Source organism: Heteronotia binoei, chromosome 19, assembly GCF_032191835.1.
Source record: "Heteronotia binoei isolate CCM8104 ecotype False Entrance Well chromosome 19, APGP_CSIRO_Hbin_v1, whole genome shotgun sequence".
NCBI lineage: Eukaryota > Metazoa > Chordata > Lepidosauria > Squamata > Gekkonidae > Heteronotia > Heteronotia binoei.
In genome coordinates, this window is record NC_083241.1 from 35,261,221 (window position 1) to 35,286,834 (window position 25,614).

At 47.4% G+C, this 25,614-nt stretch overlaps 1 protein-coding gene across 1 annotated transcript in view; it reads left to right on the forward strand.

Moving 5' to 3' along the window:
- The first annotated feature begins 939 nt into the window (after positions 1-939).
- STRA6 (signaling receptor and transporter of retinol STRA6) overlaps positions 940-25,614 on the forward strand; it is an 87,449-nt gene continuing 62,774 nt past the window's right edge. The window contains exon 1 of the mRNA XM_060259991.1: positions 940-994. Within this exon, the coding sequence (XP_060115974.1) occupies positions 940-994 (55 nt within the window). The remainder of the gene's footprint in view (positions 995-25,614) is intronic.

Below are 25,614 nucleotides of genomic sequence, written 5' to 3' on the forward strand. Positions count from 1 at the left end.
ATATCGATAGAAACAAACCAGCAACAATAATTTTTTAAAAAGCAGCCGAACTAAACCATTAAAAGCCGTTTCAGAGCAACAGCGACCCAATTAAAAGTAGCCAATGAAAAGTAGGTATACTGCAAAGCCTTGTGGGATACTACAGAGACTTATGCCAATTTAAACTAACTCGCAGAATGTTGGCGCTCAGTGAAGCTTTGTCTAGTTGAACGTCAGGGGTGTGTGGCCTAATATGCAAAGGAGCCCCTGCTAGAATTCCACCCCTGCTTACCTTCCGTCTGTGTACACATCTGTCTCTTCCAGTCTGGGAGCTGAAGCACCTAGAATACTCTCCTTTTCCATCCACATCCTTACCTTTGGGCAAAGTGAACAAGAACCGTCTTTTCTCAAACGTGTAGACGTCGTTCAGGTTGCTCTGCTCGATGACGTCGGTAGCGGCCGTGTTGGTGTAACGGGATTCTCCCTCGTTCACCCGCAACCGCACCCCGGCTCCAGATCCTTCGAGCAGCGGGTTCTCCACGGTCAACCTCAGAGCGTACCTCCCCGTCTCGTTAAACTGAACGTTCACCAACTCGAAGTCAAGGTCCAAGATCTTCTCCTCGGCCTTCAGCCGTGACTTCAGCAACGTCATGGGGACACGGGGCTCCCCTGTTTTGCCAGCCATGAGGCGAGGGAATGGGCTCACGGCAACAGAGGACCCACCGGCTACAAACGGCTCTTCCACACACTCCTAATGCCCCTGTGACCATGTTTTGAAGAAGAGGTTTCGCTTTAGCGCGATGGAGCAGGTGCTCTGTTAACTCACCTAAACGCCATTGGCAAGAGCCATTCAACAAAGCGATTCAACAGACTGGAACCCCCCCGTGCCCAAACGCAGCTGTCTGTTCGTGGTTGCTGCCAATCCTTCCCCCGAAATACCCTAATTTCTTTTTCGTTAAGATGAAGCACCTTCAGCCCCTGGTCAAGAAATTCACTGCAAATAGTCTCGGCAAAGGTGAGTTGAGCGGAAAACCCAAAGAAGGCCAAATCTTGGAAAGAAGTGGTAGAAGGAGTCTTTGGCTCCGCAGCAGAAGAAAGAGCCCTACGCTGGGAGTCGCTGAAAGACGGGCCCTTCCCAAGAGAAAGGCAGAGTCCAGGAAGAAGGCAACACTTCTCCGTGGTTTGTTTTTAAGGAGCCTTGGTAACTAGACGCTAAGTGCTGTTTGTCTTCCAGCAAACAATACCAGCCATGCCCCGAAAAATGAGGGTTTGCACAGCAATGTATCTTAAGGGGGGGGGGGGGGGGAGTGTACACAGAAAGCATAACATTCACTGGTTTTGTGTTGCCTGGCCTAGGGTTTCCAACATTGGGTCTGGAAATCCCTGGAGATTTGGGGATGGAGCCTGGGGAGGGTGAAGTTTGGGCAGGGCAGGGACCTCAGGAGGTGAGAATGAGTCTCGTGTTCTTATAAGCAGTTTTAAAAAGGTTAGATTGAACCATAGAGGAGAGGTCTAGCAGTGGCTACTAGCCATGGTGACTGGGAGGAACCTCCATGTTCAGATGCACTCACTCTCTGAATCCCAGAGCCAGAAGGCAACATCAGGGAAGGCCTTGGCCTCTATGTCCTGTTGTTAGCCCTCCAGAGGAGCTGGTTGACCTCTGTGTGAGACAGGATGCTGGACTGGATGGACCACTGCTCTGACCCACCAGGGCTGTTCTGATGTTCTTATGTAGACCTCAGCCTCTATGTCCTGTTGTTGGCCCTCCAGAGGAACTGGTTGGCCACCGTGTGAGATAGGATGCTGGACTTGATGGATCACTGGTCTGACCCAGCAGGGCTCTTCTGATGTTCTTATGTAGGCCACGGCCTCTGTAGTTGGTGCTACAAAGGAACCAGTTTGCCACTGTGTGAGACAGGATGCTGGACTGTTGCTGGTCCTCCAGAGTAACAAGGGTTTCCCATTCCTAGTTGGGGACAGGGGTTTTCCCAGTTTGGAGGCCCTCCCCCTGCTTCAGGGTCATCAGAAAGCGGGGAGGGGGAGGAAATGTCTGCTGGGCACTCCATTATTCCCTATGGAGACTGGGTATAATGGAGAATTGATCTGCAGGTATCTGGGGCTCAGGGGGCTGTTATTGAAGGTAGAGGCACCAAATTTGCAGCGTAGCATCCACTGCCTCTCCCCAAAACACCCTCCAAGTTTCAAAAAGATTGGACCAGGGGGTCCAATCCTATGAGACCCAAAAGAAGATGCCCCTATCCTTCATTATTTCCAATGGAGGGAAGGCATTTAAAAGGTGTGCATTCCCTCTGGAGTTCAATCGTGCACGTCACAACCTTGCTCCTGGCTCCACCCCCAATGTCTCCTGGCTCCACCTCCGAAGTCTCCAGGTATTTCTTGAATTGGACCTGGCAACCCTAATTTCAGGGTTTCTGCAAATTCACACAGTTACCCCTCTGGAGCTTGTTTTTAGGGTCCTATCTCTGCTGACCTTTTGACAGCATTCCTCTTTGAAAATATAACCTGCTGAAGTATTGTGGGGAAAGCAGAGAGGACCCCAGACGTCTCTGCCTTTAATGAGTTTCCATTTGTCTCCCGCCGCATCCATACCATCTGGTCCTTGAGGAACAGTTGCTTAATATTTAGTCTCTTAATTGACTGGCTTTCCTCTTCCCTTCCTGTCTCATTTCCCTTTCGCATTGGGTCTGGTTTTATCACAGGCAGTTCTTTCAAACTGTGAACTGCCTTGAATCCAGGAGGGCAAAAAGGCAGTTTACAATTCGGCCTGGTACATATTTGCTTACAGCAGTGACTTGGAAGATCCTTTTAAAAATGTAGACGGTTGTGATCAATGACAAAACATTTTTTTTTTCAATTGCAGCTTTGTATTTTAGATCCACCTCATTCCAGGCCTTTTGATAGAAAAACAAGAACTGGCTATTCCTGATTCTCAATGCTACGAAGTTACTATAAATAAAGCTGGCTGCTGAAAAATGCAGTCATGTGTAGCAACTTAGAGAAGGCTTCCGTGAGTCCACCAGAAGAGTTCAGTTCAATTCAGTTCAGTTACCTTTATGGGCAAAAAATGCATTTCAGCGGGGGGGGGTGATCAAAAAAGCCCAGCAGGAACTCATTTGCATATTAGGCCACACCCCTGATAGCACCATTGTTTCACCAGGAACTCATTTACATATTAAGCCACACCCCTGACATCACCATTGTTTTGCGCAGGGTTTTTTGAAAGAAAAATCCCAGCAGGAACTCATTTGCATATTAGGCCATACCCCTGATAGCACCATTGTTTCACCAGGAACTCATTTACATATTAAGCCACCCCCCGACATCACCATTGTTTCGCACAGGGCTTTTTTGATAGAGAAAGTCCAGCAGGAACTCATTTACATATTAGGCCATACCCCTGATAGCGCCATTGTTTCACACAGGGCTTTTTTTATGGAAAAGGCCCAGCAGGAACTCATTTACATATTAAGCCACACCCCCGACATCACCATTGTTTCACGCTGGGCTTTTTTGATAGAAAAAGCCCAGCAGGAACTCATTTACATATTAAGCCACACACCCCAACATCACCATTGTTTCACGCAGGGCTTTTTTGATAGAAGCTCAGCAGGAACTCATTTGCATATTAGGCCACACCCTCTGATGCTGAGCCAGTTGGAACTGTGTTCCTGGGCGTTCCTGCTCAAGAAAAGCCCTGCATTTCAGTCACATGAACGTTAACAAGGGTTCTATTGTAGTTAAGACGCTTAACTCAGTATAAAATACATCATCATAAAATTAGCCCAAAGTTAATTTAAGAATATCGCTATGTAAATAGACAGCTGCTTGAAGAAACCTAGCCACAGTTTCAGTGACATTTATTTCAGAATTATTGAGAAGAAATTATAATTTGTAGCAGGCAGTTAAATCAGAGATGCCACTTGGAATTGGAGATAAAATACTCTGCTGAGTGTTAGAATAATAAGGGCATTCCGTTAAGACATGCAAAACTGTTTCTATAGCTCCGGTTAGACATGGGCATTGCACCAGAAGACTTGTAGAACACCGACTTTGTAAAGCCAGCTTTTTTCATGCTAAGGTGTTTTGCAGTGCACCTTTACATGCTGGTGGCTGAAAACAACCAGGTGAAGCATTGCCCCCAAACAGCATCTTGAAGTCAGCTGGTTTGGACAAAACATAGCTTGGACCAGGGGTGGCCAAACTGGGGTTTGGGAGCCACGTGTGGCTCTTTCACACATATCGTGTGGCTCTCAAAGCCCCCACCGCCCCATCGGACAGCTTGCAGAAGGTGTATGTCTCTTTAAATCACTTCCCCAAGCCAGCCAGCAGTTTGGAGAATGTATTTAAAGTTTAAGTTGCTTCCTTTCCATCTCTCTCTCCCTCCCCCATCCCACCCCCAATCTATTTTCCTTCCTTCCTTCCTTCCTTCCTTCCTTCCTTCCTTCCTTCCTTCCTTCCTTCCTTCCTTCCTTCCTTCCTTCCTTCCTTCCTTCCTGTCATGTGGCTCTCAAACACCTGATCTTTATTCTCTATGGCTCTTACCTTAAGTAAGTTTTCCCACCCCCACCCCTAGCTTGGACTGTGTGCCTGCCACTTTAAGAATGCAAAACCAACTGCTGAAGGTTTCATCAGCTCCGCTTAGACCAATCTGCCCTTAAAGGGGCAGCTTTCAGAAGCAGGTTAAACCAGAAATCCTAAATAGAGGTCAGGGCCTCTGTAGCTTTAACAGTTGCATACAAGATAGAATTGTGGTTTTAACTACCTTCCCTTACTGCAGTGCCCCCAGTAGGCTTGCAAGGTCCCTCCCTCCATGGCCACCAGTGGGAGATTGAGGGGACAGAGTTGCCCAGGGGTGGAATTCTAGCAGGAGTTACTTAGAGAGCCAGTTTGGTGTAGTGGTTAAGTGCACGGACTCTCATCCGGGAGAACTGAGTTTGCTTCCCCACGTCTCCACATGCACCTGCTGGAATGGCCTTGGGTCAGCCATAGCTCTGGGAGGAGCTGTCCTTGAAAGGGCAGCTACTACAAGAGCTCTCTCAGTCCTGCCCATCTCACAGAGTGTCTGTTGTGAGGGGAGAAGATATAGAAGATTGTAAGCCACTCTGAGTCTCTGAGCGGGCGGGGTATAAATCTGCAATTCTTCTTCTTCTTTGCATATTAGGCCACACACCCTGATGTAGCCAATCCTCCAAGAGCTTACAGAAAAGAGTCTTGTAAGCTCTTGGAGGATTGGCTCCATCAGGGGTGTGTGGCCTAATATGCAAAGGAACTCCTGCTAGAATTCCACCCCTGGAGTTGCCAGATCCTGGTTGGGAAAGTCCTGGAGATTTGGGCTTGGAGCCTGGGAAGGGCAAGGACCTCAATGAGGTGCAGTGCCATAGAATCTACCCTCCAAAACAGGGGTGTCCAGTGTCCAGCCCACTGGACAGAACTGACCTACCCAGGGCTTTAATCAGGCTGGCGGCTCCTTTCTCCCCCTCCTGCCCTCACCCTTCGAAGCTCAGAGGTTGCTGAATTTCCCAGCTCTTTCTGCCTTGTCTTTGCTGGCTGCAACAGGAAGCTCTTCTGGGCTTACAAAGCTGCAAAGAAAATCCATTCCATGTTTTCCTTGCAACTTTGTCTGTACTGCAATGTGTTTCAATGGAGTGGAGCTCAGTTTCACTTTCCAGAGTTCCTATGGCTAGCTGAAGCTGTTGCTTCCTGGAGTTGTGTCCAGAGCTTTCTTTAATAGAAAAAGCCCAGCAGGAACTCATTTGCATATTCGGCCATACCCCTTGATTGCACCATTGTTTTTCACAGGGCTATTTCTACATATTACTTATCTGCATATTTGGCCACACCGCCTGATACCAAGCCAGCCAGAACTGTGTTCCTGTGTGTTCCTGTTCAAAAAAACCCTGGTTGTGTCCTTGCAAATAAAGGGTTCATGCTTTGAGCCAGCTTGTCTCTGCTGATTGGACCTGAGAACTTGTGCCTAGTAAGTACTCTAACCTGGGAAACCACAGTCACAGGGGGATATTACACTGGAGAGCCAGTTGGGGGGAAGCTTGCATTGCCCGGCCATTTCGTGGTTTCCTAGGCTCAGAACATTTTATATGTTTAGTTTCTGCTGTGATCCTTGTGTTTTTTTCTTGATGTCTTATTTTAAAAATCGCATTGCCAAATCCCACTATTCCCCCGCTTTCCATTTTAAACAAAATATTGCAAGAGTTTTAAGCATGCTTAGTAAAATATCTTCAATTGTGTTTATCTGTGTCCTTTATAAAGTTTATATCTCTGCTACCTGGCATTACATTTCATGACACACACGGCCTGGCCCGACAAGGCCTCATTCTTGTCAGATCTGGCCCGCATAACAAATGACTTTGACACCCCTGCTTTAGAGAATGGGCTCTGTAGCACTGTGCCTATTGAAGTCCCTTTCTTCCCCAAGCCCTGTCCTACCCAGGCTCCACCTCCAAATCTCCAGGTATTTCCCAACCCAAGGAGGATCCCCAGGTCCCACCTGGAGGCTGGCATCCCTAAGTAGGCATCCCTTGTCCTAGTCAGGTGACAATCTTGTGGTGTAATATACTAATTCTGGTACGATCGTTATAACCGGCAAGGGCTGCCAACCCCCTGGTCCAGGAAGGGAATCTCCTGCCCGGGAGGTTCTCAACCCACTGTCCCGGGGAGAGCCTCCCCCTGCGGTGACGTCATCCGGAAGTGACATCATCAAAATGGTGGCACCCGTGCAGGACCGCTCTAGGCGTTTCCAGGAAAACTCTTATGGTTTTTTTTCCCAGACGCTCTAGCCATTTGGGAGGTTCAAACTCTATGGTACTTTTGCACCAGAGTTTTGACCTCCCAAATGGCTAAAGCGTCCAGGAAAACCGTAGAGTTTTCCCGGAAACACCTAGAGTGGCCCCACACAGGCACCGCCATTTTAATGATGTCACTTCCGGGTGACATCATTTGTTGCACGTGCGCACATCGTGGGCACCAATGTCCCCCCTGGGGGATGAAGAGGACTTGGCAACCCTGTAACTGGCTACCAATTGAGAACCAGATCCATTTCAAGGTTTTAGTTTTGACTTTTAAAGCCTTACATGGCCTGGGACCGACATATCTATGGGACCGCCTCTCCCCATATGTGCCCCAGAGATCATTACAATTCAGCACACAACATCTGCTGACCGTCCCTGGCCTGAAGGACATCCAACTTGCCTCAATCAGTGCCAGGGCCTTTTCGGCCTTAGCCCCAAACTGGTGGAATCAGCTCCCTCTAGAGATCCGGGCCCTCACCGAATCGTTATCTTTCCATAGGGCCAGCAAAACGGAGCTATTCCGCCAGGCCTTTGGTTGAGACAGAGGGTGTCCTATTCCATCAACTGGCCCTATGCTGTGATCCATCTCTGCCGTATCACTAAATTTATTAACTAGACTCTTAGTATATATTATACATGCCCAACTGAGCCGCCCTTTATACCTTCTTATGATTTGTTAAACTGCATTGTTTGATTTGGTTTTTAACTGTTGTTTTATACTGTTTTTAGACTGTTGTAATCTGCCCTGGGCCCATTTTTGGGAAGAGGCGGACTATAAAATTGCCTAAACAAATAAATAATTCAGTGTTTAAACTGCAGCCGTTCCATCTGGATGCTTTGATGCACAGCATTTGCACCACCCGAGCAAAACTAATTCAATTTTAACTAAGTGCTAATGCAACTTCTGGACTGATTTTACAAGACGTATACGCAGGAGGAAATTAGTAAGAGCTCAGAAGAATGGACAAAATGCTGGAGGCTTGGGTGGTGGTGGTGGGGGTGGGGTAAACTGCTTGTTTCTCCAGCACTGCGGTTGATAAATCAAAGAAAAGAGGGTGGCAATCGGTCGGTTGTTTTTAATTTTCTGAGCCCCAGACTGGCCCCACGCCAGGCCCTGTGAGAAGCGGTGGGGATAAAGTTCTTCTGCGGCAGAAATCTTCCAGCACTGAACTTTGCCTCTTAAGTTTGCATGGCTGCACCATATCTACTGGGACCCTCTGATCAGATTAGGAGAGTCTCCGGAACGGCAGCTGTGATAGCAAGGGGTCATGTCCCTCTCCAAACCCTGAAAGTTTGGCTCATGGGGAAAGGGATTCCCTGTTACTGGGGATGCGTGGCTCATACCAGGAAAGGAATAAATCAAAAGATGTGAGCTGCCTCTCCCTTTGAACAGTAGAGAGCCCTCACTGAAACTTTTGTCTACCTGTTGCGGAAGACGTTCCTATCGCTTAGCCAACTCCGCCTCTGAGAGACCTTGAATCCAGGAAAGGTAACGTTTTTGATTTACTCTCTTAAAGTGTTGTTTCCCTCGCTGCTATACTATTTCATGCACTTCTGGTCCTCGTTATAGTTTTTGAAAAGGTCCTTCAAAACATTCACCACTGCTTCCAAACAATAACTTTTCAAATCCACGGTGGTTCCAGCGGCCGGGATGATTGCAAAAAAAAAAAGGACTGGGTTCTTTGGTTTTTTGTTTTATGGAAGCTGCATTCCTGGTGGCCCAAAGTATAAAATAAAACAGGGTTAGAAATTCCCCCCCTCCCACCTTGAGAATTTGCTTTAGCTAATTAGCAGGAGGCAGTGATGCAAGTATTCGTTCTTCTCAGAAGTCTCTTTCTTTCTTTCTGCGGTTGGGAAACAAGCAAAACAGCAAACTATCTCTCCGTTCCTTGAACTAAACTAGAAATGATGAAGACGACAAGTCTGTAGGATATTGTTTGGTTTTTTAACTGGCATAAGCCGTGTTCCCGCTAAGCTTAGTGTGAGCTAGCTCAGTTTTTTAGCCTCTGGCTCACCGAAATTTTCTCTTAGCTCAGAAAAAAAAATGGTCCCAGACCAAACTAAGGTATGCAGTAATTCACAATTTTAATGCCACTAGTTCACAAAGTAGAATTTTTGTTCAAAAGGCTCCACAGCTTAGAGGGAGTATTGGGCATAAGTGAATATCCTGTTTCATTGTCAGCAATTGCCCTTTTTAGAAAAAAAAGATAAAGGGAAAGGCTGAGATTAAACCCACAAACCCATTAAAAACCAACTGCTTGTTTTATCCTAAACACCTGCCAGCACAGTCCTAGACAATGTTATGCCCTCTCTGAGTCCAGTGGGCTTAGGAAGCTACAACTCTGTTTGGGACTGCACAGCACAGCAAACTGTGCCAAATTTCACGTGCTTTTTAACCTCCCAGCTGTGATCAGCAGGGTTTACTCGCCTGGGTAAACTTCCAGACCTCTACTCTTCTGGGAATGGTGAAGGGGAGGAAGAGCTGTTAGCTAAAAAGACAAACCTGCTTGGCTCCAACAAATATTTAATTGCCGTGATTTCGGAGTAAATGGCGCGTCTAATTGCAACACGGCTTGATGGCTGTCTTTAACAAGATGCATATTTATGGCCTCTGTGTTCCAGATTTGCTCACCCATAAAAAAGGTCGTGAATTCTGGAGAAGCCTCTTCTCTCTTCATCCCCCCCTCCATCAATCTCATCTCCAATCCTTAATAACTTTTCCTAGTCAATCTGAACTTGAAACTAGAGAGTCGATTTGTGATTACCACCGGCTTCTTTGGATTGGAAATCACTTTTTGGTTGAGGTTTCAGGCTTTAGATCGGGGTGGCTCTTGAAGCCCCCACTACCCCATTAGCCATCTTCGAAAAGGCATTTCTCTCTTTAAATCGCTTCTCCAAGCCAAACAAGCCAGCAGCTTGAAGAATGTATTTAAAGTTAAAGTAGCTTTCTTTCCATCTCTACTTCCTTCCTCCCATCTCCTTGCCTTCCTTCCTCCCTCCCTCCTTTGCAGCTCTCAAACATCTGACATTCATGTCTTGTGGCTCTCAAACATCTGACCATTATTCTGTGTGGCTGTTATGTTAAGCAAGTTTGGCCACCCCTGCCTTAGATTATTTTCAAAAATGTACAAAGGGTCTGCTAGGAAAGCGTAGGCAGCAATGTTCCCTCTAAGCTGAGTGAGCGTGAGCTAGCTCACAGATTTTTAGCCTCCAGCTTACACATTTTTGTCTTCGCTCAAGAAAAATGGCCCCAGAGCACAAGAATTTATGCAGGAGCTCACAACTTCAATGCCAGTCGCTGACATAGAATCATAGAGTTGGAAGGGACCTCTAGGGACATCTAGTCCAACCCCCTGCACAATGCAGGAAACTCACAGACACCTCCCCCTAAATTCACAGGATCTTCATTGCTGTCAGATGGCCATCTAACCTCTGCTTAAAAACCTCCAAGGAAGGAGAGCCCACCACCTCCCAAGGAGGAAGCCTGTTCCACTGAGGAATCGCTCTAACGGTCAGAAAGTTTGTCCTAATGTTGAGCCGGAAACTCTTTTGATTTAATTTCAACCCATTGGTTCTGGTCCTACCTTCCGGGGCCACAGAAAACAATTCCACCCCATCCTCTAGAGGACAGCCCTTCAAGTACTTAAAGATGGTGATCATATCTCTAATACCACTAGCTCACAAACTAGAATTTTTCCTCACAAGACTCTGCAGCTTAGAGGGAACGTTGGTGGGCAGCGCTCCATGAAAACTTAACGTTTCCGTTTGCGTTCTGAGCCACTGGCTACCAGCTCCGTGTGGCTTTGCTCACTGTACCGGATTCCTCCTCTGAAGAAGCGTGCTTAGAGAGTGCACGAAAGCTTACATTCTGAAAAAAACTAAGTTGGTCTTAAAGGTGCAACTGGACTCCTATTTTGTTTCAGTTTTAAGGTAGCAGGAGGCTCCCTTCATGTTTCTGCTGAAACAGACTAATCCAAAACCTCACTTATTGACTCTTGTTTTATTTCAACATCCTGGTTTTCGGGAATGGGTAGTTTTCAGCCCCCTCTGAGGTATACGTCTTATGAAATCCTCAAGAACCCTGCCTGACCAGACGGTTTCCCACCACCCACCCCGCCCCCACACCCAGCAGTGATTAAACCTGAATCACTGTCAGAAAACTGCAAATTCTGTTTCTTTAACCTCTTCGAGGTTGTTTAGTCTCGGCTTCCTACTCCACATCCTTTCTTTTGATGTACCCTGTTGCGTTTTCTCCTTCACCCAGAGGTTAACTTCTCAGCCTCAGTGATGTAAGATATGACCATTTGGGGGAGTTTTCAAAAGAACAAGTCCTCCCTCATTCAACTGTGATAAAACAACATGGAAGGGGAGGAAATGAGAATTCCCCTCCCTTTTCTGGCTAGGTTTCTGCTAGGGTTGCCAACTTTACAGGTGGTGGCTGGAGATCTGCTATTACGACAGATTTCCAGGCAACAGAGATCAGTTCCCCTGGAGAAATGGGCCACCCCGAACCCCACCCTCCTCAGACTCAATTCCCTCAAAATCTCCAGGTATTTCCCAACCTGGAACAGGCAATCCTAGTTTTTAGCTATCGAGACAGGCAGAGATTCAACCGGTGAAACACTGATGCGACGTTGGTAGGCAGGCAGAGATTCAATCAGTGATGCTTTGATGAAGTGATAAGAGAAGGGTGTTTTTGGCTTGTTTATTTTTGGCATCCGTAAGGACTCTGTAGATCAATTGTAAAACTTTTGCCCTATGGAGCTCTCTGTGAAACAAGGTGTCTTTTAGATGTGAGCCGCCCTGAGTCCACTTGCGGAGAGGGCGGGATATAAGCTTAATGTAATAAATAAATAAAATAAATAATAAATACATTTTATTTGTTCATTTCTTTAAAACATTTTTAAGCCACCTTTCCATACAATCAGGGTCTCCAAAGTGGCAGACATAAAAACATAAAAAAAATGACCTTTGACATGATAATTTAATAAAAACACATGGACAATGAATGCTAGAACCAGGGAAGAGGGCCAAGTTTGGTGTAGTGGTTAAAAGCAGCAAGACTCTAATCTGGAGAACTGGGTTGGATTCCCTACTCCTCCACATGCAGCCAGCTGTGTGATCTTGGGTCAGTCACAAGTTCTCTCAGAGCTGTTCTCCCAAGAGCAGTTCTGTCAGAGCTCTCTCAGCCCCACCTACCTCTGTTGTGGGGAGAGGAAGGGAGAGCAGGGGAGAGTAAGCTGTTCTGAGACTCCTTTGGGTAGTGAACGGCAGGGTATAAGAACAACTCTTCTTCTTCTTTGCTAGCTGGATGACCTTGGATCAGCCACAGTTCTCTCAGAGCTGTTCTCTCAACAGCAGTTCTCTCACTCAGCTCCACCTACCTCACAGGGTGTCTGTGGTGGGAAGAGAGAGGGAAGGAGATTGTAACCTAGGGTATAAAGTCAACTCTTCTTCTTCTTCCCCATTATTTGGAGAAGAAGGTTGGTCTTCCCCCACTAGTGGAAGGCACCAATAGAGGGAGAAAGACAAATCTCTTTGAGGAGGGAGTTCCTGTGTGCTCTGGAATGTGAGAAGACAAGTCAGTTTGGTGTAGTGGTTAAGTGCGCAGACTCTTATCTGGGAGAACTGGCTTTGATTCCCCACTCCTCCACTTGCAGCTGCTGGAATGGCCTTGGGTCAGCCATAGCTCTCGCAGGAGTTGTCCTTGAAGGGGCAGCTGCTGGGAGAGCCCTCTCAGTCCCACCCACCTCGCAGGGTGTCTATTGTGGGGGGAGAAGATATAGGAGATTGTAAGCCACGCTGAGTCTCTGATTCAGAGAGAAGGGCGGAGTATAAATCAGCAGTCTTCTTCTTCTATTAACTTCTGAATATACACACTCCTGTTCCCTTTTGGTAGCAGCCTAAAGAGCCCAGATTAGCCATAAAATAGTATCTCATCCAATCTCAGAACTGAAACAGGATTGGGGCCTCTTGGACCTCATGGGAGGAGCGGTGGCTCAATGGCAGGGCGTCTACTTGGCATGCAAAGGGTCCCAGGTTCGTGTGTTTTAACAATTTATTAATAACACATGGTTACAATATTTATCCTTTTCTTATACTAAACCATACGATATTTCACCCCCCTCCCTCCAATATTGACTTCCCCAAAGTTATAAATTTGAATTCAATTCTAAAGGTACCACTAATCTATCAAAATATAATACTTTTAGTTACTGCTAAAAAATTGTCCAATATCTTTTTATGTTCCACTCTTTCTCCATATATCCTTTGAATTTCTTCCACTCCTTTTTGAATAAGTCTAAATCATAGTCTCTTAAAGTTTTAGTTAATTTGTCCATTTCACTCCACGATACAACTTTCACAATCCAGTCCCATTTCTCTGGTATTTTTCCCTTGTTTCCAAAGCTGCGCATACAATGTCCTAGCAGCTGAGAGCAAGTACCAAATTAAAGTCCTGTCTTCCTTTGGAAGTTTTTCTAATTGTAATCCAAGCAAAAAAAGATCAGCAAAGGGTCCCAGGTTCAATCCCCAGCATCTCCAGTTAAATGGCATCCCCAGTGAAAGAGTTCAATGTGAAAAAAAACCTCTGCTTGGGGCCCTGGAGAGCCCTTGTCTGCTTGAGTAGACCATAGTTTGGCAGACCAAGGGTGAGATTCAGACTCAGGCAGCTTCCTGCGTGTGCACGATTTCACACTAAGACAGGAGAGGAAGGCAATGGCCAACCACTCTCGCAAACCTTCTGCTCATCTGAGGAAGTGTGCCTGCACACAAAAGCTCACGCCTTGAAAAAAACTTTGTGGGTCTTAAAGGTGCCGCGGGACTCAAAATTTGTTCTATGGCAGGGTTGGCCAAACCACGACTCAGGAACCTCCTGTGGCCCTCAAAGCCCCCACTGCTCCATCAGCCAGCTTGGAGAAGGCATGTCTCTCTTTAAATCACTTCTCCAAGCAGCTTGGAGAATGCATTTGAAGCTGAAGTTGCTTTCCTTCCATCTCCTCCTCCCTCCCTCCCTTCCATCCTTTCAGCCCCACCCACCTCACAGGGTGTTTGTTGTTGGGGAGGAAGATAATGGAGATTGTAAGCCGCTCTGAGACTCTTGAGTGGAAGGCAGAATATAAATCCAATGTCTTCTTCTTCTTTCTCTTCCCTTCCGCCCTTCCCTCCTTCCTTCCTTCCAGCTCTCAAACATCTGACATTTATTTCATGTGGCTCTTAGGTTAAGCAAGTTTAACCACCTCCATTTTATGGTTTCAAACCAACATCTCTCCGGCTCTCTTGTTCTGAAAACCCCAGGACGGTCACCCTCAGTCACCTGCAATTTGATAGAACGCTTTACCTTTTGATACCCTCCACTTTGATTTGCCGGGGAGAGCGTCTCTTCTTCAGTAGTGGAGGAAGCAAGGATAGAAGCCTTGGAAGAAGATGATAGCAGGAGATCCTTGGCCGCTATCTTCATGAAGCCCGATAACAGTGTGCCGTACTGGGACTCTGCCTCTCCTTGCTGGCAACAGGTGCTGGTAGAAACGTAACAGCTTGGCTGAATAATCCCTGGCACCTTTTGCAGCTGTCTCCTTTTAATCAGCACCTGAACAAACAGCCGAGCTGGAGACCAAGGGGCCAGCAGGGAGGGAACGAAAACAAGAATCAAAGCCGGGAAGGAGCAAGCAAAGCAGCCGGGGGGGGAGGCTGCCAAGTCAATCACAAGCTGACATTCGATTTGGATGTCCTCGGGGAGCCGGGAAGAGAAAAACAAAAAGCACTGAATCCTGCCCGGCACCCTGGATCTTTTCTGGGTCAGGAAAAGCTCACGTGTACCTAACCACCTTTGGGGCAATGATGCTCTGTATTCTTGGTGCTTGGAGGGGGGACAAAAGTGGGAGAAGTTCTGGCACCACTGATGGACCTCCTGATGGCACCTGGTTTAAGAACATAAGAGAAGCCATGTTGGATCAGGCCAATGGCCCATCCAGTCCAACACTGTGTCACACAGTGGCCAAATATATATATATATATATATATATACACATACACACACATATATATACATGCACACACACACATATATACACACTGTGGCTAATAGCCACTGATGGACCTCTGCTCCATATTTTTATCTAACCCCCTCTTGAAGCTGGCTATCCTTGTAGCCGCCACCACCTCCTGTGGCAGTGAATTCCACATGTTAATCACCGTTTGAGTGAAGAAATACTTCCTTTTATCTGTTTTAACCCGACTGCTCAGCAATTTCATCAAATGCCCATGAGTTCTTGTATTGTGAGAAAGGGAGAAAAGGACTTCTTTCTCTACTTTCTCCATCCCATGCATTATCTTGTAAACCTCTATCATGTCACCCCGCAGTCAACGTTTCTCCAAGCTAAAGAGCCCCAAGCGTTTTAACCCTTCTTCATAGGGAAAGTGTTCCAACCCTTTAATCATTCTAGTTGCCCTTTTCTGCACGTTTTCCAATGCTATAGTATCCTTTTTGAGGTGCGGTGACCAGAATTGCACACAGTATTCCAAATGAGACTTTACCATGGATTTATACAGGGGCATTATGATACTGGCTGATTTGTTTTCAATTCGCTTCCTAATAATTCCCAGCATGGCATTGGCCTTTTTTATGGCAATCGCACACTGTCTTGCCATTTTCAGTAAGTTATCTACCACGACCCCAAGATCTCTCTCTTGGTCAGTCTCTGTCAGTTCACACCCCCATCAACTTGTATTTGTAGCTGGGATTCTAGGCCCCAATGTGCGTTACTTTGCATTTGGCCACATTAAACCTCATCGGCAATGCTGACGCCCACTCACCCAGCCTCAACAGATCCCTTTGGAGTGCCTCACAATCCTCTCCTGTTCTCACCACCCTGAACAATTTAGTGTCATCAATTTAGTGTTTATTTGGCCACTGTGTGACACAGAGTGTTGGACTGGATGGGCCATTGGCCTGATCCAATGGCTTCTCTTACATTCTTATGTCTGGGGCAGTGGTGCTGTATTGTTGGTCCTGGGGGGACCACAGTGGGAGGTCTTCTAATATCCTGGTCCCACTGATGGACCTCTTGATGGTACGTGGGTTTTGGCCACTGTGTGACACAGAGTGTTGGATTGGATGGACCATTGGCCTGATCCAACATGGCTCCTCTTATGTTCTCATGACTGGGGCAGTGAGGCTCTGTATTCTGGTGCTGGGGGGACAACAATGGGAGGGCTTCTAATGTCCTGGCCCCACTGGTGGACCTCCTGCTGGCACCTGGTTTTTTTTGCCGCTCTGTGACACAGAGTGTTGGACTGGATGGGCTGTTGGCCTGATCTAACGTGGCTTCTCTTACATTCTTATGTCTGGGGCAGTGATCCTCTGTATTTTTGGTGCTTGGGGGGACAACAGTGGGAGGGCTTCTAATGTCCTAGGCCCACTGATAGACCTCCTGATGGCACCTGTGGGGGGCTTTTTGGCCACTGTGTGACACAGAGTGTTGGACTGGATGGGCCATTGGCCTGATCCAACATGGCTTCTCTTATGTTCTTAAGTCTGGGGCAGTGATGCTCTGGATTCTTGGTGCTTGGGGGGACAGCAGTGGGAAGGCTTCTAGTGTCCTGGCCCCACTGATGGACCTCCTGATGGCACCTTGGTTTTGGTCACTGTGTGACACAGAGTGTTGAACTGGATGGGCCGTTGGCCTGATCCAACATGGCTTCTCTTATGTTCTTATGAGTCACAACCAACTTGTGGAGACCCCAGCAATTAAGAAGTGAGGTTGTCAGGTTCCCTCCCTGACCACCAGCCAGGGATGGGTGTGTTGGGTTGCCGGATCCAAGTTGGGGAGCTCCTGGACATTGAGGGATGGAGCCTGGGGAGAACAGGGACCCCACCGGGATGCAATGCTATGGAGTCCGTCCTCCAGAGCAGCCATTTCCTCCAGGGCAACTGATCTCTGTAATCTAGAGATGAGCTGTAAATCCTGGAGATCCTCAGGTCCCACCTGGAGGCTGGAAACCCTATGCCTTCCTTTGCAGAGTCTAGGGTTGCCAAGTCCCCCACGGCCATAGAGTTTTCCCTTTCAAATCGCTAGAGCATCTGGGAAAACCACAGAGTTTCCCCAGATGCTCTTAGAGCAACTAGTGTGCGACATGGCCAGCGCGATGACATCACTTCTCAGTGACATCACTGCTCCAGCGATGTCGGGGGACGATCCCCCCCTTCCAGCCCAATGTGGGCCAGTGGGCTGGGAACCTCAAGCCCGGGAATTTGGCAGCCCTAGCAAAGTCTTCTTTGGTGGTCTCCCAAGCAAGTACCAACCCTACTTAGTTTCTGAGATTAGGCTATAGCACACCGAGTTGGGGCTATACCAGATTCTTTGGTTGATTTGGTTACTAGACTTTTCTTGCTATTTCTTGCAAGAAAGGTGCAGCTGTGAGAGAAAAGTTCCTGAGAAAATGGCTATTAATTCTCTTTTTTCCTTTTTTGCAATCTGCAAGCTTGAGGCTTCCGATGAGTAGTCTATGTCACAACTGTATAACAGATGCGGCACATTTTTGTTATAATATCCTTTTATACGTTTTGACATTTTTAAGATTTTATAATTAACTTTTACGGTGTATGGCCTGGATAGGCTTTTAAACCTAATAAACTGATCTGAACTGTTCTTGCTAAATATCCACATTTGAGCCCCGGGGGTCTGCTTTTCTGAAGTTCGGTTCCCCTGGATGAATTTTCGTCCGTGTCGTTCTTTCAGTTGTAGTTCACTGTGATGTTTGGGCCAGCCCAAGCTCTTCAGATCCCAGAAGCTAAGCAGGGTTAACCCTGGTTAGTACTTCGATGGGAGACCCCCCCAAGGAAGTCCTGGGTCATGACGCACAGGCGGGCAACGGCAAACCACCTCTGAATGTCTCTTGCTTTGAAAATCCTGCAGGGTTAACCACAGGGGTGGAATTCTAGCAGGAGCTCCTTTGCATATTAGGCCACACACCCCTGATGTAGCCAATCCTCCAAGAGCTTACAAGGCTCTTTTTTGTAAGCTCCAGAAGGATTGGCTACAACAGGGGGTGTGGCCAAATATGCAAAGGAGCTCCTGCTAGAATTCCACCCCTGGTTAACCTTACCATAAGCTGACATTGGCCCATTTTGCACACACATCTTACTGCAGATTTTTTTTTTAGCAGTAAGCCTTTAAGCTTTAAGGAAAATCAGAATTGTCAGGATGCAGTCTCAAATTTTCCACATGGCATCTGCCTCAGCCCTCTGGTTATGATTATCTCCAGGGTGTTTTTTATAGAAAAAGCCCAGCGGGGACTCATTTGCATATTAGTTTGCACCCCTGACATCACCATTGTTTCACCAATAGGGTTTTTTGTTTGAAAAGAAAAGCCCAGCAGGAACTCATTTGCATATTAGACCACACCCCTGAGAGTGCCACTATTTTACCCACAGGGCTCCAGTTTTGTGTTTAAAAAGCCCAGCAGGAACTCGTTTGCATATTGGGCCACACCCCCTGATGCCAAGCCAGCCGGAACTGCATTCCTGCTTTTAAAAAGCCCTGATTATCTCCTGTTTTGATAACCATACCCCCAAAGGACCACTTTCTGCCATAAAGAGAGGGAAATTCCTGGAGATTTAGGAGGGGAAGGTCCTTGGGCATAATGCCAATAGAGACCCCCTTCAGGGCAGATCATTTTTCTCCAGGGGAATTGACCTCTGTTGTCTGGAGATCGGTTAGAATCCCAGGAGACCTTCAGGTCCCACCTGGAGGTTGGCAACCCTAGCCCCCTTGTGTAGTCGAGGTCTCTCTCCGGCCCGGAGTTACAGACTCAGCTGGGCTGGATTCCCCTTCCCAAGTTCAATTGAATTAGATGAACTCCCTCCAGGAGAAATCAAAAAGCCATCCGGAGAGTCAGATCTCTAATCGTTTTTATTAAAAGCCGCCTGCAATATGCTGTCCTTTGCGATTGGGACTGGGGGAGGGAACGGGCCCCTTCCTCTCTCTGCCCCCCTCCCCAATTCCCTGTTGCTCTATTCATTTTGGAGAGAGAGGCAAAAAGCCGCTCTCTGGGGAGTGATGGATAGTAGGAAATGAATAATATGTAAGGCCTTTATTGCCGCCATCTATCACTCCCCTCGCTGTCTTGATCAAAGCCTTTTCTGCCTTCCCAAGTAGAGGTTAGCTGGAGGAGCAAAGAGATCGGGTTTCGGGCAAATGCAGGGTGGAGCGAAGAGCCATGTGAAGAGAGCGAGTCTGAGAATTCGGATCTCACAAAGCGCTCGCTGTGTGCCCTTCTATCCCTGCCGCCATCTTGTGTGAGAGGTGGCTGCTGGGGTGGTTTTGTAGAGGGGGTTTGAACCGTACGCACAATCCGTCTCTCCCACACAGAGCTTTTTTTGTGCAGGAACGCACAGGAACAGAGTTCCGGCTGGCTTGGTGTCGGGGTGTGGCCTGATATGCAAATGAGCTCCTGCTGGGCTTTTTCTATCAAAAGCCCTGTATAAAACAATGGTGATGTCAGGAGGTGTGGCCTGCTATGCAAATGAGCTCCTGCTGGGCTTTTTCTATAAAAGCCCTGTATAAAACAATGGTGATGTCAGCAGGTGTGGCCTGGTATGCAAATGAGCTCCTGCTGGGCTTTTTCCTATTAAAAGCCCTGTATAAAACAATGGTGATGTCAGGAGGTGTGGCCTGGTATGCAAATGAGCTCCTGCTGGGCTTTTTCTATAAAAGCCCTGTATAAAACAATGGTGATGTCAGCAGGTGTGGCCTGGTATGCAAATGAGCTCCTGCTGGGCTTTTTCCTATAAAAAGCCCTGTATAAAACAATGGTGATTTCAGGAGGTGTGGCCTGGTATGCAAATGAGCTCCTGCTGGGCTTTTTCCTATAAAAAGCCCTGTATAAAACAATGGTGATGTCAGGAGGTGTGGCCTGGTATGCAAATAAGTTCCTGCTGGGCTTTTTCCTATAAAAAGCCCTGTATAAAACAATGGTGATGTCAGGAGGTGTGGCCTGGTATGCAAATGAGCTCCTGCTGGGCTTTTTCTATAAAAAGCCCTGTATAAAACAATGGTGATGTCAGGAGGTGTGGCCTGGTATGCAAATGAGTTCCTGCTGGGATCAAAGTGCAGTCTGAGTCCAATGGTGCCTTTAAGAACGACCTCGGAAGGATGGAAGGCTGAGTCAACCTCGAGCCGGCTACCTGAACCAGCTTCTGCTGGGATCGAACTCAGGTCATGAGCAGAGGGCTTTGACTGCAGTAGTGCAACTTTACCACTCTGCACCATGGGGCTCTTGTACAAATAGGGCATGCCTGCATAAACACCACTGCATAGAAAGCCTATCCAGCAAGCATGAGCAATTCAACGATGCAGGGCTTCTTTGTAGCTCGAACTCCTTTGCATATTAGGCCACACACCCCTGATATAGCCAACCCTCCAAGAGCTGACAGCGCTCTTCGTACAGGGCCTCCTGTAAGCTCCAGGAGGATTGGCCACACCGAGGAGAGTGGCCTAATATGCAAAGGAGATCCTGCTACCAAAAAGAAAAGCCCTGATGCATTCATAAAGAAAATCCAAAAACTTTACAGGTGAACAAATGGGGACCTACGAGAACTTGCACATGTGGAGAAATCCCATCCCCCACCCAACACACCCTGGCTTTCCCTTCCTTTCTCAGCCTAATCATTTGGTTTCCTCCCTTTCTCCACCTTCCAGTTCCTCATTTCCCCCCCACACCAATTTTAATTCATTTTCCCACAATGGTGGTTGCGCAGGTGCAGCTAACACGATTACGAGGGGGCTCAACCCGCTAAATATAGATATTTGCAGCATTTTTCTCCCTGCAAACCTACTGATCACCTCAGGTTTACAGAAACAGACATCCTGACCTGGTGTGATATTATTCTCCCTTGTAGATTTTCTTCAATAATCATGAGACAGCCATCCTTCCCCACTGTATTGAGGATATATAAACAGAAACACAGCTGAGAACATTAGCTCATGCCTAGGGCCCTGTCAAGGTTTGACAATCCCACTCTGCCACCTGTATGGAACCCCCTGAGGGCATTTTGGGGGCAGTGTAGTTAACTTGCACCTGCCTAAAATATGCCCCTTGGGCTGAGTCTTCCCAGCACAGGTGCAGAAGCAACAACCCACCAGGTTGGTCTCGAATGGATCCCCAAACTCTGACTTTTTGTCCAATTAAAGGGGGTTTTCTCTGCTCTGAGGAAAGGCTTTTGGTGTGAATTTGGAGCTTAGCATGTGTGTCTGTTGTCAGGGAATCACATATTGCAAAAAAGCAATGGCATCGGAGCAGGATATGACGATGGGTAAAGGGCAGGGCGGCCAGTTCCAGTTTGGGAGATTCGGAGCTTTTTTGATAGAAAAAGCCCAGCAGGGACTTGTTTGCATATAAGGCCACACCCCCTGACATCACCATTGTTCCGCACAGGGCTTTTGGAGAGCCAGTTTGGTGTAGTGGTTAAGTGAGAGGACTCTTATCTGGGAGAACCGGGTTTGATTCCCCACTCCTCCACTTGCAGCTGCTGGAATGGCCTTGGGTCAGCCGTAGCTCTGGCAGAGGTTGTCCTTGAAAGGGCAGCTGCTGGGAGAGCCCTCTCAGCCCCACCCACCTCACAGAGTGTCTGTTGTGGGGGGGGAAGGTAAAGGAGATTGTGAGCCGCTCTGAGACTCTTCGGAGTGGAGGGCGGGATATAAATCCAATATCTTCATCTACTTCACAGGGTGTCTGTTGTGGGGGAGGAAGGTAAAGGAGATTGTGAGCCGCTCTGAGACTCTTCGGAGTGGAGGGTGGGATATAAATCCAATATCTTCATCTACCTCACAGGGTGTCTGTTGTGGGGGAGGAAGGTAAAGGAGATTGTGAGTCACTCTGAGACTCTTTGGAGTGGAGGGCGGGATATAAATCCAATATCTTCTTCTTTTGGGTAGAAAAAGCCCAGCAGGAACTCATTTGCACATTAAGCCACACCCCTGACATCAAGCCAGCCACAACTGAATTCCTGTGCTTTCCTGCTCAAAAAAAAAAAAAAAAAAGCCCGGCAGAGATTCCTCGAGATTTTGGGGGGTGGGGCCTGGAGAGGTTGGGTTTTGAGGAGGGGGGAGATACATCAACGGGCTATAATACCATGAAGTCCACCCTCTGAAATAGCCTCTTCTTCGGGGGAACTGATCTCTGCCGTCTGGAAATCTGTTATAGTTCCAGGCAGGGGTCATTTTGTAGAGAAATAGGTAGTGGAGCTCATCCAGGGTTTGTCATGCAGCTGCATCTACTATTCAATGGACAAGGAGGTGGAACTCTCAGAAGGAGGAGGTGGAACTCTCAGAAAGGTTCAGGAGCTGTGCTCCTGTGAGCTCCCACTGAATCCGAGGCCTGGTTCCAGGAGATCCGTTGTAATTCCAGAAGATGTCCAGGCCCCACCTAGAGATTGGCAACCCTAGGCCCCCAAACCAAAAAAAAAAAAAAAATTCCCACAGCGCTCTGAGGAAGCTTTCTGCTGAATTCCTTTTGCCACAAAGTGACTCTTGCATATAATTAATCAGTTCGGGGAAGTTTTGTAACAGGATACTTGAAATGAAATGATTCATGCCAAATCAGCAAACCCAGTAACAAATCCAAGCGGGCAGCCGTGTTGGTCTGAAGCAGTTGAACAAAGCAGGAGTCAAGTTTCACCTTGACGATCGACCAATTTTTATTTAGAACGTAAGCTTTCCTGTGCTCTTAAGCACACTTCATCAGACAAGGATTCCTCGTCTGATGAAGTGTGCTTAGGAGCACACGAAAGCTTACGTTCTAAATAAAAATTGGTCGGTCTTCAAGGTGTGACTTGACTCCTGCTTTGTCCAGTAACAAATCGTTTGTATTAGAGGTATCAAAACAATTTATCAGCGACCGTTAAAGGTACAGTACACATGAACTTGACATAAATTCACTGATAACAAAAATTACTACTCAAGTCCTTGGACGTAAGTCTCTAAATTTCCAAATGTAATCTTGAAAGGTAGTCCTCACAGAGCGTCAGTCACCGGAGAAAAGCCACAGCCGGAACGGAGACAAGTTTCATCTGTGCGTCTTTCCACCTCCAAGATGCTTGCTTGATGCTTGAGTATCTGGACTATGGGTGTTTTTACACTGACGGTTTGTGACTATCGCCGCATTGGAAATTCACCTTTTATATTACCTAACGTTCTCACAACTGTTTTGCATCGTCGCTGCCCAAAGCATCTACATTTGTTTCGGTGAGATGAGTTCCGGCGCTGCTGTTGGAACGTTTTTCTTGAAACTAGTTTTGATCCGGTCATTTCTCTACAGGTGTTTCAAACTTGTATTGTAGAAGTTTTCATGCGTTTTAAAAGACTCCTCCAAAAGCCACAAGGTGCAGTAATTTGCATGAGAAGTGACAGCACTTGAAATTTTTATGTATCATTGTTTGCCTCATCTTGTAATTTAAATTTGTATTGTTTTTGCAGTGTTGACACGATTTCTAAGCAATCATATACATTTAACTAAGCACTGGTATTCCGGCTGCCCTCGGATCAGAGACACCCCCCCCCCCCCCAATTGAAACGCTTTCAGCAGGAAATATAGAAGTTTAGCTACGCAAAATGAGCTGAGCAATTCCACCAATGTAAAAGGAAAATAATTAAAGCGGAACGGTGGCAGGTGATTTGCAGACTCTAAAACTCTGGATCAAACTGAATGTAAAAACACCCAATATCTTCTGGGTATCACTATATCTTCAAGTATCTGATGTTGCATGATTGAGCCCTGGATCTCTCTATATAAAGGAGATTGATTTTTTTCTCCGTTTGACTGCACAGTCCTTTGGATAGATCGGAGAGTCCTCAGTGACAAGATGAGGCCATAGCTCCGAGTGGAACATCTGCTTTGCATGAAAAACGTCACAGGTTCCGTCCCCGGCATCCCCAGTTTTAAAAAATTTAGGTCGTAGGCCAGCCTCATTTTGGGCAGGAGCTCACAGGAGCGGAGCTCTGGAACCTCTAAATTTTATCGTGCTCTTTCTTATCCCCCAAAAAATACTTGCTTCTGGGCTCCTTTGTTCAACCCCCCTGTGAGAATTTTGCTGAACTCTTAAGATCTGACAAACTTCCTAATGTGAACATATGAAGCTGCCTTCTACTGAATCAGACCCTCGGTCCATCAAAGTCAGTATTGTCTACTCAGACTGGCAGCGGCTCTCCAGGGTCTCAGGCTGAGGGGAATGAACATATGAAGGAGGGGAATGAACATATGAAGCTGCCTTCTACTGAATCAGACCCTCAGTCCATCAAAGTCAGTATTGTCTACTCAGACTGGCAGGGGCTCTCCAGGGTCTCAAGCTGAGGTTTTTCACACCTATTTGCCTGGACCCTTTTTAGTTAGAGATGCCGGGGATTGAACTTGGGACCTTCTGCTTACCAAGCAGATGCTCTACCACTGAGCTACCGCCCTCCCCTGTTTTTTCCCCCACCAAAAATGGGAAAAGAACCAAAACATACAAAGCACCCAGATGGGAATCTTCATCCTGCCACTGTGGCCACAGAGGAGAAAGTCATTGCAAAAGTCCGATGGGAGCGGAGTTCCCTCTAAGCTGAGTTAGCGTGAGCTAGCTCACCGTTTTTTTCCCCCTCCGGCTCACACCTTTTTGTCTCAGCTCTGGAAAAATGGTCCCCGAGCACACTAATCTATGTAGCAGCTCACAACTTTGAATGCCAGTAGCTCACGGAGCAGAATTTCTGCTCACAAAACTCCACAGCTTAGAGGGAACATTGGATGGGAATCAGGTTTTATAAGGACGCTTATAATTGAAGAAGCCTTTTAAAGGTAGATGCCGAGCGGACCTAATTGAGTCAGGGGTGTGTGGCATATGCAAATCCGTTGTGCTAATGAGCTCCGGCACCTCTTTTTCTAGGAAATGATCCCTGTCCGGGACAGGATGTCACCGGCAAGGAAGCAACCTTGGAGTGCCTGAGCGACGCAAGCCGAAGGATTAATTTCTCCTTTGCCGTTACAAGCTTTTCGCCTTGTGTTTAGATAGGAAAGGGGTTAACCCACTCTCCTACGCTGCCTTTTCCCTCCAGCTGTAAAGTGGAGATCACCGGGTTGCATCACAACGCTTTCAGACATCACTGTGGGCTAGGGATGCCATTTCTCCAGGGGGGACCTGGAGATCCCCCAAAATGTAAAGATCACCTCCAGACTACAGAGATCAGTCCCCCTGGAGAAAACGGGTGCTTCGGAGGGCGGGCTCTCTGGCATTGTGCCCCACTGAGGTCCCTGGCCTCCCCAAATCTCCAGGAATTTCCCATCCTGGAACTGGCAACCCTACCCCCCTCCCCGGTTTCTCACCAATGACCAAGCAGAGATTTGTCTGACCTAGGTAGGCAGGGTGGTAGGGGCAGGTAGTAAATTCCTGGCCTTATCCCAAGGGGTGGAGATATCTACCTGAGCAAAGCTATCCTTGGTCTTGTACAGGACTTGAATTCAGCAGGAACCCACAGGAGCACAGCTCCTGAACTTCTCTGAGGGTTCCCTCTCCTCCTCCCCATCTACCTACCTTGTCCATTGAATAGTAGCTGCAGCTGCATAACAGTCCTTGGATTAGGAGAGCGTCAGCCAGCCACCCACCCACCAGGAGCTTTGCCACGCCCCCAGCAGCCCTCATTAACCCCTGGAGAAGCCCACACCACCCTTTCTCCATTTCTTATGTGATTTGGGGCAGTGGGTGGCTTGCTGGCCTTTTGACTGTGGTGGGGGGGCAGCCAAGGAGAGCCCCAGGTGAGTGAGGCCTGCTTGGGCTGGC